The following is a 19,922-nucleotide window of genomic DNA, read 5'->3' on the forward strand; positions in this document are numbered from 1 at the left end:
TATATCCTTAGTATTCATACTTGCCTTTAGTTTCTAGTAGGGCTGACAAAATTATACAATGGAAAACCAACCAACATGTTACCAACCGAACCAAGAAACTTGGGAGCCAATATATTTGGTAGCCAATATGTTTGGTTGGTAGTACCATACCAATTTATCAATGTTGGTACGGTAATGGTACAAAAATTGGAATACCATGGTAATACCGTACCAACCAATTCATTTATATATATATATATATATATATATATATATATATATATATATATATATATATATATATATATATAGGTAGGTTCAAATGTTTTTCACATCTATTTTGTGCTAGAATGCACCAATAAAAATTTAGTATTAATTATATGTATATTATACTTATAACTCATTTTTATGGAAACTAATTAAATTCGTCATTAATGTCAACAATAATATTCTTTCAGAATAAATTCATATCTAGAAGAATGAGAGTGTATTCTAGTAGAATACACTCTTGTGTATTCTAGTTGTGTATTCTACTAGAATACACTCTCGTTCTTCATATTACATACAACTTTATTGTATTTTAAGTGATTGAGTCTTGAAACAAAGTACGAACTCATATATAGAAACTTAGATACAAATTCATTCTGAAAGAATGTTATTGCTGGCATTAACGACGAATTTAATTAGTTTCCATAAAAAGAGAATTATAATTATGGATATCATTTAATATACATATAATTATGGAAATCATTTCATATCTATAATTATTTAATTTACTAAATTTCTATTGGTGCATTCTAGCACACAATAAATGTAAAAAAACAAAATAACCTAGCCCTATATATATATATATATATATATATATATATATATATATATATATATATATATATATATATATATATATATATATATATATATCAACTGTTAATTGTATTTAGTGTTTACAGTTTTATTAACATTATATTAGTCATTTGGTCGTATTAGTCAATAGTTATTACCACGTTAAAGCACAATATTAAAGCGTTACTTTAGCATTACTTCAGTAGAATTTTTTTATAAACTAAAAGAACTACGTAACTAATTTCTATACTACACATCAAAATCCCGATGTCTTTGCTTATTTTTAAATCTTATAATAGAAAATTAAAAGAAGTTGGTATATATCATTACCAATTTGTACCAACCAAACTTGTTGGTAGCCAAATAAATTGGTACCAAGTATACTTGGTACGGTACCGGTAGCAATTTTTTTATACCAGTTATAGTTGGTACAGTACACGATTTAGAGAAAAATGAATTGGTACCATACCAATTACACCCCTAATTTCTAGTTTATTTCTTACATATGTAGTTTAAGCTTTGCTCTTTACTAATTCTCACGGTTAAAAAAAAAAAAAAAACATTTGATATTGGCACTAATGTTGGTCGGCAAGGATTAAGAGATTAATTAGCTAGATAGAAATTAATCAAGAACCCTAAATTACTATGTACAGGAAAGAAAATTATTTTCGACGAATCACTTCCCTTTTAATTTTGAATTATGATTGTAAACAAGGATATTTTAATTAATTTTTGAGCAAACATTACAAGAGAAGGTTTAAAAAGAAAAGTTACTAAATACATCAAGAACATATATTTCAAACCTTATGTCCAAGCAATTGCAAATACTCAATAACTCAATAAGTTAGAATTGAACTTTATTTGATGAAATGAAGTTTAATTATCTAATCCATTGATTATTTCAAATTTGAATGATGCTAGGGATTGTATTGTTTGTTAGAATAATGTTTTCAACATATTGGATCCATATTAAATCCGTAAAAGTCCCCCCATAGTCTTAGAAAGTACATAAACCATGTCCTAACCTACAACACCACATACATAATAAGAAATATACACTTGGATACAAATCCCACTTCCCATATTTACAAAATTTATTCAATAACAACTCAAACTCAATAGGCAAGAAAAATAAAAACTTAAGATTACTATACATCTTACAAATAAAAACTCACATCGTTTACGTATGCAATTTACATAAATGTATTTACTCCTTGTTGTCAGAAGACCGATCTTTCTTCTGTCCACCTCCAAGAATACGAGATATCTGTAGACCTCTGCTGAACGCTTGGTTGAAAAGCATACGTGTTTGGAATTCTGACACAAATGGAAACCATGCAAGAAATGCAACCGGAGTGAATAAAAGTAACCCCATGATTATCTCATAGTATTGTGCTAGGGTTCTAATCGATGACCACAGTCCAGATCTTCGCAAAAACGGCCTCAAAGCTTGTGATATCTAACAACAGATAACAGACAACAGATAAACAACATCGATTAACATCACTAATAGTAATATGAAAATGGTGGAGTAGATTTAAAAGTAAATAACCCTGCTGCGTCAGCAAAAAGTAGAAAATTCTACTGAGGGGTGATTTTGTAAATACGGTTAAGAAAAAAATACTAACCAGAAGTAGTCCCCAGCCAGTAGGGAGGAAGGCGAGGATGCATACAACTATGTCCTTGATTGTCATGTGTGGAAGTGCAACCAATGTGATTAGAGTAGAAGCAAATGCAACAACTATAAAACCATTGATTAATCGGAAGAGAAGTTGATAATCAGCACTAAGAGTTTTTCTCCAATATGACATGGCCTGAAATTAGATGTAAAAAGTCAAACAGATTTGATATGTTGGCCAAAAGTCAACAAAAAAAAAAAAAAAACTTTTATACAAAAATGTTTCATAGATTAAAGCTAAAAAAAGACGGGGTTTTTTAAGGATTATTTTTAAATTAATATAATACATAATTATGAAATAATTAACATTATAAAAACTACACATTAATCATATATATTATATTTTTCTTAGTATAATGTTTGCTTTGTATTAATAATTAGGCCAAATTCCATAAAAACCACTATATTTTGACTATTTTTTTGTTTAATCACCGAAAGATTTTTTATTTTTGGTTTAACGACCGGGTTTATTATTATGTTTCGAAAAAGTTACTGGAATTATTTCTTGGTAATGGACTGTAAAAAGAGATCGAGAAAATATATTTCTGGTTAGAGTAATTTAAAAAAAAATCCAAAACTATAAAGGTTAAATCATAAAATAAAAATAAAATCTTCCTATGGTTAAACCGAAGAGAAAATATTTTTGGTTGAAGTTCTTTAAAAAAAAATCCAAACTATAATGGTTAAATCACAAAAAAAAATAATAATAATAATAATACAAAATCTTCCTATGGTTAAAATGAAAAAATGGCAAACTGCAATGGTTTTTATAGAATTCAAAGTTTCATGAAGAGTTTTTTTTTTTTAAATATCAAAGTCTTGGTAGTTAAACCAGAAAATATTTTTCCAGTAGTTAAACCCAAAAAAATGGCTTTTATGAAAGTTAGCCTAGTAAATAAAATATAATATATTTTGTAGAGTTCATTTTCTAAAAGTATTCAAAGAAAATCTCCGGTAAAATCCCAATATTTTGCCAATTTACGGTTTAATTCCAACTTTTATTTTTTTGATAAAAAAGTCCCGACTATTTAAAATAACGAAACATACCTTATTTTTTTTTCAACAGAAAAAAACGAATTATCTTACAAAATTAGATAATTTGGACGTTTCTATTAAAAAACAAAATATTATGAATAAACCATAAACTGATGCAAAATATTGTAAAATTTTCAGATATTTCCCTTCAAATTATATTACTCTTAAGTAACATACCTTCATTACAAGTAGAACTCCAATAAGCACAAGCCACGAAATCCCATAAACCTACACAAACAAAAACAAAATCCAAACAATCAAAAAATCACCAACTATCAATCAACCAAAAATAACACAATCACAAAAAACACATACCAGAAAACTTTTACTCTCAGTCAAACTAAGATGATACACAAGTCCAAACTGATAAATAAAAAACCTCAACGCCAACAAAATCTCCATAACAGTCCCCCTAACCCCAGACGCCACAAGATGTTCTTGTTCCTTCTCCCACCACGACTCCCAACTTTTATCCACCGAAACCCCAATTCCCCCTCGATTACTAATCCACTTACTCCAATCAGTCCAATCATCCACAATCTTCTGCCACTCAAACCCCGAAGGATTAAACAAAAACGGTGCAAAAAGCCACGATCCCACCATAAACCACATCGAAATCGTAATCAAAATATACGCAACCGATCCCCTATACGATTGCCCAAAAACCTCATACACAACAAGCAAAATCAAAAGCTCGATTCCTTTCACGAAATGGCTGCGTGAGTAGAGTCGGTAGTTTTCGGCGAATTTGGCGTGGAAGACGACGAATCCACGGCCTGTGGCGCGGTACTGTGCGCCGCCGTGGAGGAGAGTCCGGCCGTAGTAGTGCGTTTTGGTGCCGAGGGAGAAGGTGAAGAAGACGGAGGCGAGTTGGAGTTGCATGAGGATGAAATCGGTTAGGGCTTTGTGGAATCCGCGTTCGAGGCCGATTTCCATCATCATTGGAAGCGCCATGAGGAAGCCAATTTGGACGAAGGATTGGGATGCGAGAGCGACTTGAAGGGGTTTGTCGTTTACGACTTGTTTGTTTGTGCTTAATTCTCTTTCGAGTCCACTTAGAACGAGGTATAAGCGTCCATAGAGAAACACGTATACAATAAGCACAGTTACCTGAGATAGAATAGAACACAAGTTTATGGTTCCATTTGTATATGCTTCGTTGAATTTAACTTTAAAATCTTACCAATGTATTGAAGTAAAATCCAACAGTAGTGAAGTAGCAAGAGAGCATGCGAAAGAAATCAAAACGGTGTCCAAGTCTATAAATATCTCGACTCATTGTCTGTTCTCCATTTCCATTTGCAATCTTTGCTTCAAACAATGAGATCTGATTTAAACCAACATCTCTTCCTTTTCCAACTTGAATGTATTCATGATGCGTAACATTTCCACCACGTAATGTAGAATTAAAACCTGAGAAATAATGAAATATTAAAAATGTGAAAAAAAAATATATAAATGAAATATAAAAGAAGAAACGACATGCCTGCAAAGATGTCTTCACTGAGGTTAACGATTTTGGAAGCCTTGCTGACGCCACCTCTGGTTAGGTGAAATAGTCTATCGAATACATCTGGATGCCCGTAGTGGAATCTCACTCTGAAATGAGCAGGGGTAAAATTGGTATAAATATTATTTGTCAACATAATGTGAAAAGATTGTAAAAGCTTACTTTAAAGGATTAGCCAACAATCTTTGTCCAATAGTTACAAAACTTGTCTCCTGATTTGACATAAACCACGCAAGAGAAGAAACACTGAAAGCATAATATCATATAAAAAAAGGTTAATACTTAATATTAATAAATAAACCAAAAAAAAAAAAAAATTGTTATTTACCTGCCAGTGAAAATATGTTCCCTGAGGCCAAGTATAGTTGGGGTCCTTACGCCATGTGTGACAAGAAACTCTTGAAGCAAATTTCTCATTTTAAATGCTTCTTCCATGTAGTTATCCTGTTGAATTTATATATGACAATAAATATTAAGCTAATTTAAATAAAAGAGTGTAATTAATTAATAAGAAAAAATTGAAAGCATAAGTACTTGGTTCATATCAATTGTTTGTAGGCCTTCTCCACGTGTAAATATTATTGCATGGTTTTGGTTTTCTGGTTTTCCCTCTCCCAGTATCGCGGGTCCCGGAAGTTTTATACGATATATAACCTGAAAAAAATAATAAATAAATTGTCACTTCAGTGTATTTATATGTATAAATCTTATACAACACAAGTTTTATTTAACCTTTTTACAGATTTTTGGTTTTGGACCATTTTGGTCCTTATTTTACTGTTTCATAATGTTTTTTGTCCTTTCAGTTTCAGACTGTTAGGCTCATTCACTTGAGTTGGCACATGAGGGCATTTTGGTCTTTTTCCTTGTAACAATGGCCATATGTTCATATGGAAGAGCTTCCCTGATTCGAACTTTAATGATATTAAAAAATCCAGGAAGATGATTCGACTAGTACCACCCACCTCAAGGAAAAGACCAAAATGCCCTTGTGTACAAGGCATGAGAATGGACTTAACAGGATGAAATTGACAATGTGAGTGAGAGGGACCAAAAACGTAATGAAAGAGTGTAATATGGACTAAAAAGGAAAGAATACAAAAAATAAAAGAATCAACTAAGCAGCACATGGACGAAAATGCCCTTGTGTACCTGATCTTGGTTTTGAACTGGATCAGAGGAATCAGCAGACTTTGGAACAGCTTTCACAAGAACTGAATAAAAGGAAACTTTGTCCACCACTTTTTTTGTTTTTTCATTGCTGGTTTCTTCAACCTCATCAATAAAAGCAACACGAAGAGAAGGGTACCTGATCATTAATGTAACCATATACAAAAAAAAATGTTAGAACATACAATATAACAACCAATTTTTTACATGAAGTGCAAAATTCAGGAAATAGCAACGTACTTTAACTCATATGTGAATTATAGCATCCTACTTCAATTTTTTTTAAAAGTAAAATGTTGTAATAGGAAGAAATGAAAGTAGGATGATATAATAAACAAGTGAATGAAAGTACATTGCTATTTATTGCATTTAAAAATATAATAAATTTCATGATTCATACGTAGTCATGAGTCTGAGAATGTCGTGAGCATGAGCAAGCCCTGCTCTTTTTTGGATTCCATATTGTTGGCATGATACCACATATGAGAACTTCATATCCACCACTGCTTGACATTGTGTTAATAATGATCTATTATTGCTTAAATATTCTTCAGTGTTGGATTCAGCAGCTTTGTAACCTTTCATCAATTCTAAAAAAAAAAAAAAAGATTTTATATGATTTATATAACATGCTAATGTTAAATACTGTTGGCCCTTTTACTCGTTTTTGCCAAAAAAAAATTGTAAGATGTGAGGATTTTTTCGAGAAAAACTAAAAAAGTTGAGGGCTTTTCGGAAAAAATGAAAAAATACACGGTTTTTAAGGCAAAAAATAAATTTGAGGTTTAATCTGGAAAAAACACTAAATATAAAGTCTTTCTTGAGATTAACCCTTTCGGAAAAAAAAACAAATTTTTTTCGGAAAAAATACAAGGTCTTTTTCAGTCAAAAAATAAAGTTGAGGTTTAATCCAGAAAAAAAAAAAAAACACAATATATAAGGTCTTTTATGAGATTAAAGCTAAATTTAAAAATAAGAATGGGTTAAAAACTTAAAATACGATTTCAATTTCAAAGAAAAGAAAAAAACACAACCTAAGGAATGAAAATTAACGAAATGGAAGGAATGAGATTCCTTCATTCCATTGGAATAAACCATTCCATTCCTTCTCCAATTCCATCATACCAAACACTATCTTACATACTTACCATCATCTTTTGCCATGTCAAGGAAAGTCTGAAGTTCCAATGCTTGCTTATAATACATCATGCCTCTAACTAATTTTCAGACAAATTTAAAACAGAAGATGATAATCATTTATTTAGTTAACACAAAATCTCAAAATTCAAAATTCCTCAAAATATCATATACCAGTTTTAGTTAGTGTTTGGCCTCTATATGATGCCCAATGGCGAAGCTCTTCTTCCATCTCTGGATTACCTTTCATTTCATCTTCATGTTTGTAGCCCACACGTTGTAGAAAATTATCCCATTCATCTGTATATATCTCTCTCATATTTACTTAGAATCATATCACATGGATTTAATCACAAAAAATCATAATAATAAATAAATCAATAAAGTAAACTGACCTGGGAAAATTTTCTGCAAGTAAAAAAGGATAGAAACTCCATCCTCATTTGGCTTTTCCAATGCATCCATGGAGAAAAGGACATCCTCATTGAAGTAAGGAGTAAGAACCCTTTCATAAAATGAATAGTATCACAATAAGATGAAATATACGGGACCCACAAATGGAAGTGTCTAGATCACAATAAGAAACTTATATCTTATACAAATAAATCAAGGGATGTATTATAAGTGTTCCAAATGACATTTATTTTCTGAAATATACGGGACCCACAAATGGAAGTGTCTAGATCACAATAAGAAACTTATACCTTATACAAACAAATCAAGGGATGTAATATAAGTGTTCCAAATGACATTTATTTTCTGATTATATTTAATTAGATAGTAAATAAGGTGAAAACTTACGAGAAAGAAATCATGTTTCTAACTTTGGGTGCCATAGGCATATCCATAAACAAAGAATTTGAGAAGAAAGAGATACGCCTTCTGGCTTCTATGTTTGATGGAACATCCATAGCAGATTCTTTCTCAGTAAGCAACAGATGAAGCCTTCTTATCTGGAAACAATATTAATAAAAAAAAATGGTTTACAAATAATGAAATAATAAGGTAAATGTTTGGAGTAAAAAGTAAAAACTTACTTTCTCTTTCCAAGCATCTGTTTCTTTTGTAACAGGAAAATTAAGAGCTGCAAAGAACTTCTGATATTGTTTATCTTGTTGAGCTTCATGGTTTCCATAAGCACCACCATGGTTTGATTCCATCAAACTATATATATATCAGAAGCAAAACGATTTAATTAATTAATAATATTTATTCAAGAAAGTCAATTATGCTACTTGAGATTTTACCTAGAAATTGGTGCATCCATCATTATGTCTCTTGTCATGATCTCCAACATATTAAGTAATACAATCACAACACCATCCTTGTCACCTTCTTCATTTTTCATCTGTAGAAAACAAAAATTGTGAATTAAGGAAATATCTTTAAAATTATGTTATTGAAGTGTACTATGATTTTTTAAATAGTTACCAAAAACTCAATAAGCTTAACAAACTGAAAAGTCAGGCTAGGTAAGGCCCGCATATCAAACTCCTTTAAAAGTTCTCCCTTCTCTATGTGCATGTCAACCGTGTTGAATATCTCAGTTAAAACACTGAAAAAAGTCAAACCACATTAAAGGGTAAGTTAGTCATATAAAATAAGGCTAAATGCAAGAAATAGCAACATACTTTCGCTTATTTGTGTACTATAGCACATCCTACTTTCTTTTTTTCTGTAAAAGGTTTTATAAGTCTCATTATTTTGGGAAAATTTTTGATAAAGTCCTAAATCTTTTTTTTTTTAACAGAAAAGTCCTGATTATTTAACATTTTACCCAAATTAATGAAAAAGTCATTTTTTTTATTTTAACAGGAAATGACAGATGACGTAATTTTCCCAAAATAATGGGACTTTTCTGCATAAAAACCTTGTCAAAAAAAATTCTTATCAAGGCATTGTACTTTGCAAGACATTCTTATAGCAGTAAAAATTGATTTTTATTAGATGATGTTGCTATAATTGAGAAGATTTTCAAAGTAGAATCTTGTAATAGGAAAATAATAAAGTAGGATGCTATAATAAACAAATCAATAGTGAAAGGACTAGAATGGTAATTTACATACGCCTTTTCACGATCCCCTAAAACCAGAAATATCAGAATATTTTTGCATGAAGCATAGCATTCGCGAACTGCATAGTCCATATAACTGTCTGAATTCAGCCTCTTTTGCAATTCAGAGTATCTTCCATTACTATCTTTTGCCATATCCAATGCTATAGGAAGCTGAAAAATAACAATTAAAGAACTCAAATTACATATGCCTTTAAAAAAAAAATCATAAAAGAACATGTGGAATGTGTAAAAAACCTTGCTAGCAAGTAAAAATGGAGGCCACTGGATGAGATTTAAATCAAGATCTGCCCAATATGGCATGAGTAATAGGGCCATTTCACTGATAAAAGAAAGAAAAAAAAAAAAGAATCCAAGTAGACTTCAGTAAAACTAAAAATTCATATATGTATGAAATGATTTAAATCATCTAGAACAAGACCTGTTGTTTATCAAATCTTCTTCCCTGAAACTTGTAATGATTTTATTCCACATTTGAGCAAACCTTGCTGCTTCCTCTTTATCAGATGTGATCTGAAATAGATACATAGATAAATAAATATAGGGATATGAGTCAAAAGAATGTGTACATTGTGGTTACTAATGAGAAGATAATAAAATTTAACCTTAGTGATTCTACGTGATAGAGTAGCCTTGAGTCCCTTTTTAGCCTTTTCACTATTTTCTGCTGGAATTAACCATTTGTTAAAAGCAAATGGCAGTTGCTCAAACCTACTTCTCAACATTTCCAGTGTTCGTATCTGAAAAAGAAAATATTTTACAAATAAGAAACCAAAAACAAAAACAAGATATAATAAATAGTTAAATACAAACCTCTCCAAGACGCCTAAATGCACCATAGAAACCACCAAATATAGTTGAAAAGATAGCATACCAAATTTGTGTATCCATGAAATATACCTGTTGAAGATAAATTTAAAAGTTTCAGTTTAAAAACTTACAGGAAAGTGATAGAAGAAAATAAATAAAAGTAACATACAAGAATAATAGGAGCCCAAAGTGCAATGACAACACCAAGATTGTTGCTAGCTGAAAAGAGGAAAAAAGTCAAACAATGTGGAAATTATAATCAACTTCATTTCATGGTGTATATAACTAATGGACTTGTTTATTATATGCAAAAAAACATACTTTGGGGGAAGAACTCATGCCATTGGTAACGTCTTATGTGAACATTCATAATTGCTTTTGTAGGACCCACTAGAGGCTTTATCTGTAATATAAGAACAAAAAAAAAAAGAATAAATTATTCTCACTAAGACTATAAGAAATTAAGTATAGATAAGTGTTGGAAGAAAAAGATTTAAGAACATGAGAAACACCTCTAAGTAGTAGCTGAAAGCTAACTTTGCCACTAAGAGGATAACCCAAAAGAATGTGTACCTAATAAAGAACATTTTTAAGTATATATAATTATATATATAACAATTTCAGCCAATATGCAAATGTGATTTTATTAAGGAAGTCCTACTTGATTAGAGAAAGAGGATCTTCATGCATTCCCCTCCCCACATAAAGTGGAAGCTGCAAATTTTTAAAAACTGTTAAAAACAATATTCTGAATGGTTAATGTCACTATTTAGCAACCAATTATTCCCATTTTGCTATTTAAGTCCCTAATCTTTTTAATTGTACTCAATATCTCACTAAACATCTAATGTGTTTTCAGTTACACCATTGACCTAAGTGGCATCATGGAAACAAAATGTTCACATTATATGTCCACATGGCATCCATGTGGATTGCCACATGGACACAATTTGAACCGTTTTGCCAATTGCACGCCATGTAGGATGCCACATAGGATCGCATGGTGTAATTGAAAACACATTAGAGACCTATTTAGTACAATTAAATGATTGGGGGGTTGAACAACAAAATTAAAACAGTTTTAAATATCAAAATTTCATATTTTGGAAAGTTTTGGGTACCTGTGACCACCACATGATGAATCTGACAATTCTGTAATTTGATCTCTCTAGTTTTCGACGAAAAAAGGGTAGGAGGAATAATAATGCTGAAAGCATGTTTGGAGACAAGTAAACAACAATTGCTAAAATGAACAAAGAAGGGGAACTTGGTCCACTTCCAAACCAACTCTTCATGGTTTGACCAAATCCAGAAGGATTGTTCAAACTATAAGAATATGTAATTGGTAAAACTATGACCCAAGCTGCTGCTGAAAGTGTCTTCAATATGTATCTAAGCTTCACATGAAATGACATGCTAAACCTTGCTTTCCACATCATCACCAGATCAATGACAGCTGGAAAATGACTTTAGGTATTAGTCTATGTGATTGTAACAATTTATCATATATAGATTAGCAGTGTCACAGTCACACTGTGTTAAGGTTTAATCCCCTTTCTTGTGTGGGATCAGTATTAATGTAATTAGAGTGACTTGAGATATTAGTCTAGGTGATTGTAACAATTTATTATATAGTGGATTTTCCCATGCTTCTTCTCTGGTTTTGGAGTTTTACATGTAAATTATTGTGTTGAATTTTCTACATCATTTTTCATTGAAGGGATTGTTGGGAATCTTTGAGGCTATTTTTCCAACAGTAACATAGTCTTGATGGTGATAAAGTGAATTTGTAGACCTTTTAGGTTTGACTAGCAAAAGTCAAAATCGATACTGCAAACAGAGTATGTCATTAGTTAGTTACCTTGTCCAAGTTTCAAAATTGCTGCTGTTATGAAGATGCTCAAAACTTTCTTGAACACTTCTCCATCAAAGACAGAGCTTAGTTTACCAGATCCATTCCATGCTATAATAATCATTGCCTTCAGTTGGTAGTTTATGTTAGGCATGAGAGAAATTATTGTCAATATAACAAAGCTAAAGAAACCATTATAATTTATAACACACAAAAAAAAAACAATAAGATTACCTGTAAACATAAAATGAAAAAGCTCCACATCCTATCAAAACTCCTAAATATATGCCAGTATGAATCTATCTCAACAAAATTGATCTTCCCTACCCACCTCCTACTACCAGTAGGTTTTTCCACCTGACAATAAATAAATAAAAAGTAATAAAATAAGAAGCAAAAATTCTGATAAGTTGAAAAAAGGTTTAATCTCATAAAAGACCTTATATTTTGTTTTTTTTTCTTGATTAAACCTCAAATTTATTTTTTTGCCTGAAAAAGACCTTGTATTTTTTCCGGAAAAAACCCTCAACTTTCTAAATGCTTCCAAATGAACCCTCAACTTTTTTAGTTTTGCTCGAAAAAAACCCTCACATTTTACAACTTTTTTTGGAAAAAAATAACTAAAAGGGCCAGATCGGAAAAAATGAAAAAGACAAGGTCTTTTTCAGGCAAAAAATAAATGTGAGGTTTAATCCAGAAAAAACACAAAATATAAGGTCTTTTATGAGATTAACCCTTGAAAAAAAAAAGTAAAATAATACTCACCTCATTCTCTTTAACTTCATCAGGCACATGAAAGAAATCAGCATCAGCACGCATTGGCCATCCTATGCGAAAACAATCAACTGACCTAAAATGTTACACCAATTTAGTAACATGTTTAACAAAATTTTCAAAAAAAGAAATGTGATTCAAGATTTATGACAAATGAGATACCAGAAGTACTCATTCAGATCATCATAATTTCTCCATTGAGAATGTTTTGTCTTTCCTCCTTTGCTTTTATGAGCTTCCTGTAAGGAACAATATAATGAGAATTATGAACTGTAAGTTAGTAAGTTACATGAAATTAAAAGACCTTACCTTTGCAATTGTATTGTAGATAGGAGTCACAACTTTCATCAAGAATGCCTCCTTTTCACCTCCATATGCAGGTTTAATATTCTCACCTGTTACAGAACTCACACTTCCAGCCAGCATGCCATAAAGTTCAAATGCCATCTGTGAAATAAGGAAACCATAAAACAATCAAACACAAGAATTTGAATATAAAAAAGTAAATTACTTTTTTGGACCATGAGTATAGCTATTTCTTTCAATGTCGGTCCTTATTTGAGGTTCTTGTACATTTTTGGTCCCTGTCCCAAGTGAAATGGCAAATTTTGGGACCAAAAAAGTCATTTTACTGGGAAGAGGGACCAAAAACGTTACAAAAACCTCAAATAAGGAGAACTTCAATAAAAAGCTTTTTGGGACCAAAATTTAAATAATTAGCTATACTTAGGGACCAAAATTATAATTTACTCGAATACAAATGGAAAGGTTAATAAGGTTTCTAAAATTACTTCAATGTTGGTCCTTATTTGAGGTTTTGTATATTTTTGGTCCCTATCCCAAGTGAAATGACAAAACAAAATTGCAAAAATCAGCTATACTTAGGGATCAAAAAAGTCATTTTACTAGGAAGAGGGACCAAAAACATTACAAAAACCTCAAATAATGAGAAGAACTGCAATAAAAAGCTTTTTGGGACCAAAATCTAAATAATTAGCTATACTTAGGGATCAAAATAGTAAATTACTCAGATATAAATGAAAAGCTTAATAAGGTTTCTAAAATTACTTCAATGTTGGTCCTTATTTATGGTTTTTGTATATTTTTGGTCCCCATCCCATGTGAAGTGACAATTTTTGGAACCAAAATTGCAAAAGTCAGCTATACTTAGGGACCAAAATAGTCATTTTATTGGGAAGAGGGGCCAAAAACCTCAAATAAGGAGCAAAATTGCAAGAAAAAACTTTTTGGGACCAAAATTAAAATAACTAGCTATACTCAGGGACAAAAATAGTAATTTACTCGAATATAAATGAAATGTTAATAAGGTTTCTAAAATTACTCGATGTAAAAGAATAAAAAGGAGTATTGGAAAGAGCATAAGAGGATCATAATAATGCATACGTGGTGATAGATGTAGCAAAGGCATTCAGGCATAAATCTCAAGTTTGCAGCTTCACCCCATATGAGAAGATACAAACCCATGTACAAAAGTTTCCTTTGTTGCCTTTCTTTTTGAATATTCGGGAACCTAAAAAATATAAAATTATTGTGAAACCAAAGAACTAAAAGGTCAAAATAATAAATAACTACAAAGAAAATTTAAGGAAACTAAACTCACGTAAGACTATCTTTGCGACCCAAATATTTGCACCACTTTAGGTAATTTTCAAAAAGTTTATCCATCACCTCATCAACCGCCACATCATCCAACTATTAAAAAAAACAATTTGCAAGAATGTCAGCAAAAACTGTATTTTCTGATTTTATCATGCTTAGTACAAAAACTGAAAGTTTTTTTCAGTTTTGGTCCTTACTTCAAGGTTTTATATCAAGTTTGGTTCCTGGAATCTTGAAATAAGGACCAAAATATGAAACCTTGAAATAAGAACCAAAAGGAAGTCCCATGGACTAAAAATCGATATGAAACATTGAAAGGACTAGAATTGAAAAAAGTTTCAATTTGGACAACACGGGAAAAATCAGAAAGCACCAGGATTATTTTTGTAATTTACTCTGACAACTATTTAAAGCCAAATCTGTAGGAAAAGACCTTAGATTGTGGCCAGTCTTTGGTAATTATCAATTTTGGTCCTTAGTTTAAGGTTTTATATCGAGTTTGGTTCCTAGAATCTTGAAATAAGGACCAAAACTGATATGAAAGCTTGAAATAAGAACCAAAAGAAAGTCCCATGGACTAAAAATCGATATGAAACCTTGAAAGAAGGACTAGAATTGACAAAGGTTTCAATTTGGACTAAACACGGTAAAACTCAGAAAGTACAGGGACTGATTCTGTAATTTACTCTTACAACTATTAATGCCACACACTAGTAAAATATCTTAGATTGTTGGCCAGTCTTTGGGAATTCTCAATTTTGGTCCTCATTTCAAGGTTTTATATCAAGTTTGGTTCCCAATATCTTGAAATAAGGACCAAAAGAAAGTCTTAGGGACCAAAAAATCAATATGAAACCTTGAAAGAAGGACCAAAACTGAAAAAAAGAATTCAGTTTGGACTAAACACGGTAAAAGTCAGAAAACACATGGACTATTTTCGTAATTTACTCTTACAACTATTTAATGCCACACTCTGGAGTAAAATACCTTAGGTTGTTGACCAGTCTTTGGGAATTGTCGAATATGAACATTTGCAAGTAACAAGATCAAGTGCTCCCTTTGATTTGAGACACTATCTTTCTGAAAATCAATAAAAGTTGCACCAAAATCATCAAAAACACAAAACAAAAAACATATTTTATTGTATGAATTACAAAGCAACAAACCTGAAAACCAAACATAGCCTGTAGCCAATCCAATATGTCTTCATCTTCCTTTTTATTGTAGCCTTTTGGCCATGGTAGACCTCTAGTATTTCTGAGAGCAGAGACAGAAGCTTGTATCTACAAATTCAACAAGTAAAAAACTTTTTTATATTAAATATGGGCAAAATGCAAGAAATAGCAATGTAGACAGGGACCATTTTTGTAATTTTTTTAAGCACATGGACCGTTTCTGTAAAATAATCTGCACAGGGACCTTTTCTTACAGGGACAACTTTTGTAATTTATTTTCTACATATGGACCAACCCTGCCAACATACGAAAGTCTTAAACACATGGACTGTTTCTGTAAAAAAAATCTGCACAGGGACCTTTTCGGTAAATTAGGACAGTTTTTTGTAATTTATTTTCTACACAGGGACCAAACCTGCCAAGATACAAAACTGTTGTGGCCAAAGTACGAAACCTAGTATACTATTCATTTCTCCTTTCTAATTAGACATACATAACCTGCGGATTTGAATTATAATTACATGGCACAAGTTAACAACTTTTTATGCCATGTCATCATCCACATAGGATGTCCAGCTGTAAATATTTGTTGATAGCTTTAAAATCCTAAAAATTTTGTTGTATTCTATAGTTTATTCGATAAGAAATTTAATGATTTCTTAAGGCTTTCACAATGCAAAAGGGTAGAATCGGAAAAGTAAAAGATTTTTGGAACAAACCTCTGGATATGTCATAATAGCTTGATTAGAACTATCGGGATCAAGTGGAAGTATATTATAAGGAGCATACATTCTTGTCTTCTCTTCAACTTTTGTGTTTGCTTCCAATATCTATGTGTGCATACAAAATTATAATTCATCAAAATCTACATATAGTCATATACAAATATAAGTTTATATTAAAAAGTTAATCTCATAAAAGAAACCTTATATTTTGTGTTTTTTCCATATTAAACCTCATCTTTATTTTTTTTCATGAAAAAGACCTTAAATTTTTTCATTTTTTCCGAAAAAAAAAACCCTCAACCTTCTGAATGTTTCCAAATAAATCCTCAACTTTTTTAGTTTTTCCTGAAAAAAACCCTCACATTTTACAACTTTTTAAGGGTTAATCTCAAAAAAGACCTTATATTTTGTGTTTTTTCCGGATTAAACCTCAAATTTACTTTTTGCCTGAAAAGCACCTTGTATTTTTTCATTTTTTTCCAATTTGGCCCTTTTAGTCATTTTTTTCCAAAAAAATTGTAAAATGTGAGGGTTTTTTCGTGAAAAACTAAAAAAGTTGAGGGTTTATTTGGAAGCATTTAGAAGGTTGAGGGTTTTTTTTTGGAAAAAAATACAAAGTTGAGGGCTTTTTCGGAAAAAATATAAAAACACAAGGTCTTTTTCAGGCAAAAAATAAATTTGAGGTTTAATCCCGAAAAAACACAAAATATTAGGTCTTTTTCGAGATTAACCCACCTTTTTTGGAGAAAATGACTAAAAGGGCCAGATTGGAAAAAATAAAAATAAAAAATACAAAGCCTTTTTTGTGAAAAAAATAAAGATGAGGTTTAATACGGGAAAAAACACAAAATATAAGGTCTTTTATGAGATTAAACCTTTATTAAATGAATTTCTTAAAAGAAGAAAAATATCCAACATTACCTCCTTTGCCACCTCAACTCCATCTATCTGATTCACAGCCTTTAATACCTCAAAAAGAACCGCAGCAGTTTGATAAGCTTTTGTAAGACGAGTACTGATATCACAAGAAAACTTCTACAATCAAGAAATGGAAAAAATACAAAAAAGACAAAAATACCCCTGAAGAGATACGATTACCGATCGGCTTTATCAGCATTTTGTAAGGCTTGAATGTACTTTCCATAATAATGTCGATAATAGCTTTGCATTTCACGAGCATCACTCTTTGTTCTCCCTGCTAATGTTGTTTGATCTTCCTATATAGAATACAAACAAGGTTTTCAATGAAATGCTACTCATAAAATGGAAATAAGGAAATTTTGAAGTATATATATATATATATATATATATATATATATATATATATATATATATATATATATATATAATAATTGATGGAAAAGAAGAGAAGACATACCCTCTCTAAGCGTTGAAGTAGAGCAGTCTTAAATTGACGAACACCACGACCACTTGATGTTGGATCTAGTCTGTGAGCTTTCTCAAAGGCATAGAATCGACCTAATTAAGCATATGATAAGTTTCTTGTTTCTTGATGTCTTTGCATTTAAGCAAGAAAAGTGAGCTAAAAAAATAATGATATGCCCTACTAAAGAATGAGAACAAGAAGCATTTGGTTATAAAAATCATTGCATTTATTAGCACTACAAGACAAATCACAAACTAACAAGTAACAAGATATCCAACTTATAATAACTTGGCTTTCACCATGCCCTAACTTTATCACAATATGAAGTAGCTTTATCATTGTACTCTTAACCCTTAAACCAATTGCAACCACAAGGCTAAAGCTAAAAACACAAAAAGAATGTGTCCCAAAATAATAGCATGAACAAATATGGATTATTGAAAACAATAAGAACATCTAGTCAGATAAAGAAACAGATAAGTACTTACAAAGATAGCCAACCCTAGGGTTACTTGGTTCAACTTCATTAGCAACACGAAGAATAGGTGCTATTTCAACAAGAGATGAAGGCACCACTTCACTATCCATCATAGCCTCACCACCTAAATTGCCAGCTGTTTGAGTTCTCAGCAGCCTGCCAGGTGGCTGCTGATCAGATCCTCTTCTAGTGTAAGCCATTGTTTCTTCAGATTCTTCTTGCTGAAGAGCTTAAATTCACTCTAAATTACCTGTTGGTATAGCAATCAGTATCATATAGAGTACACTTTTGATCAGATAAGCTTCGATTAGATAAAGAGAAAGAGAAAGAGAGAAGCTTTCAGTTATTCTAAAGTAGCACATGTTTGGCCAGAAAACAAAAGATCAACTTTCTATCCACAGTCAAACAGTGGACAAATTTTCGAAATTCACTAAGGAATCTTTGAAGGAAGAGCTTCAACTCTATTCAATTTGTCGTTATTGTAAGAAAATAATCGAAGACCTTAAGAAACCGAGTTCATCGAATATCTCAGATTCGTTAAAACCCAAAATTCAATCTAGTTTTCATCGGAAAAGTTCAAATTCATAAAGTCAAAACCCTTAAAGTAACTTTATCTTCTTCGATTAGTGAATCTTCATACGATCATCAAATAACAAACGATGAAGACGATTATGAACTTACCAAGTAACTAACGCATCAAAGTTCCATAGAAGGTATAACTTCGCATGAGTAGCTACAGTAATTTCTTTTCACTAATTGCATATATTTTGTGTGTGGGGTGGTTGGGTGTATGGATAAGGAGACATCCAATCAGAAAAAGTAGCTGAAAACAAGTAAAAACTATGAAGAAGCAGAGAAGCTTCACTGAGAATACATATGAGAGAGAAAGAAAAACGGAGAAAGGGACGTTGGAGACCTTTGCTACTTTAAACAAAAATAAAACTAAATTTTACACTTAGGTCTATAACTTTGGCTTTTTGTTAAAGAGCAATATAAATCATAAAAATATCTATCAAAAAGAGTAAATTACACGAATGGTTCCTATGGTTTAGGGTAATTTGCATGTTTAGTCCCTATTTTATTTGTTTAACTCGGAAGGTCCTTATTATTTGTTTTTGTTACGCGTTTGGTCCCTATCTTACCTAAAAAGATTATTTTGTCCTGATTTTCTAATTTATTTAAATTAACACAACCCCAACTCTCACCTTACCTTACCTCCCTCACCATTTCTTTATTTAAACAATAGTATTTTTAGGTAAGACATGGACCAAATGCATAATAAAAACAAACAATAGAGATCCTCCGAGTTAAAAAAATAAGTTAAGTATCAAATTGCCCCAAACCATAGGAACTATCCGTATAATTTACTTTATCAAAAATATCTACTGTGAGATTCTATCTTTTAGAGGTTTAACATTATTTTTCATTAAGGTATGTGTCATTATATGTATTTTCTAAATATCATTTAATTTTGTAAAAACCTTCTCAAATTAAATGATGAGGATAATTTGTTAAATTATATGTTTTTCTAAAATATCATTTAATTTGGTAACAAACTTCTCAAATTAAATTAAATGATGAGTATAATATGTTAAATTTCAAAAGGCAAAATATTATTTATAAATTACATGCGATGACATATCGGTAATGAAAAGTGGTGTATGTTTTATCACCA

At 31.1% G+C, this 19,922-nt stretch overlaps 1 protein-coding gene across 1 annotated transcript; it reads right to left on the reverse strand.

Annotated features, from left to right (window-relative positions):
* Positions 1–1,864: 1,864 nt before the first annotated feature.
* LOC111878140 (callose synthase 2) lies at positions 1,865–19,181 on the reverse strand. Its single transcript, XM_023874652.3, has 43 exons — positions 18,929–19,181; positions 18,258–18,497; positions 17,761–17,861; positions 17,481–17,599; positions 17,304–17,397; positions 16,377–16,487; positions 15,649–15,765; positions 15,470–15,562; positions 14,484–14,575; positions 14,267–14,393; positions 13,172–13,309; positions 13,025–13,101; positions 12,854–12,938; positions 12,323–12,445; positions 12,098–12,215; positions 11,358–11,692; positions 10,898–10,950; positions 10,749–10,809; positions 10,558–10,639; positions 10,406–10,455; positions 10,240–10,326; positions 10,032–10,166; positions 9,848–9,939; positions 9,664–9,748; positions 9,419–9,579; positions 8,784–8,907; positions 8,600–8,700; positions 8,390–8,516; positions 8,154–8,305; positions 7,748–7,857; positions 7,527–7,652; positions 7,364–7,432; positions 6,616–6,805; positions 6,198–6,354; positions 5,580–5,699; positions 5,374–5,489; positions 5,208–5,291; positions 5,022–5,134; positions 4,719–4,948; positions 3,851–4,645; positions 3,713–3,763; positions 2,451–2,636; positions 1,865–2,281 (listed from the first exon to the last, which is right to left on the reverse strand). Exons 2-43 carry the CDS (start codon positions 18,445–18,447, stop codon positions 2,030–2,032), a joined length of 5,829 nt encoding a protein of 1,942 aa, XP_023730420.1. The 5' UTR covers positions 18,448–18,497; positions 18,929–19,181; the 3' UTR covers positions 1,865–2,029.
* Between the last annotated feature and the right edge of the window lie 741 nt (positions 19,182–19,922).

Source organism: Lactuca sativa, chromosome 1 (genome assembly GCF_002870075.4).
Source record: "Lactuca sativa cultivar Salinas chromosome 1, Lsat_Salinas_v11, whole genome shotgun sequence".
NCBI lineage: Eukaryota > Viridiplantae > Streptophyta > Magnoliopsida > Asterales > Asteraceae > Lactuca > Lactuca sativa.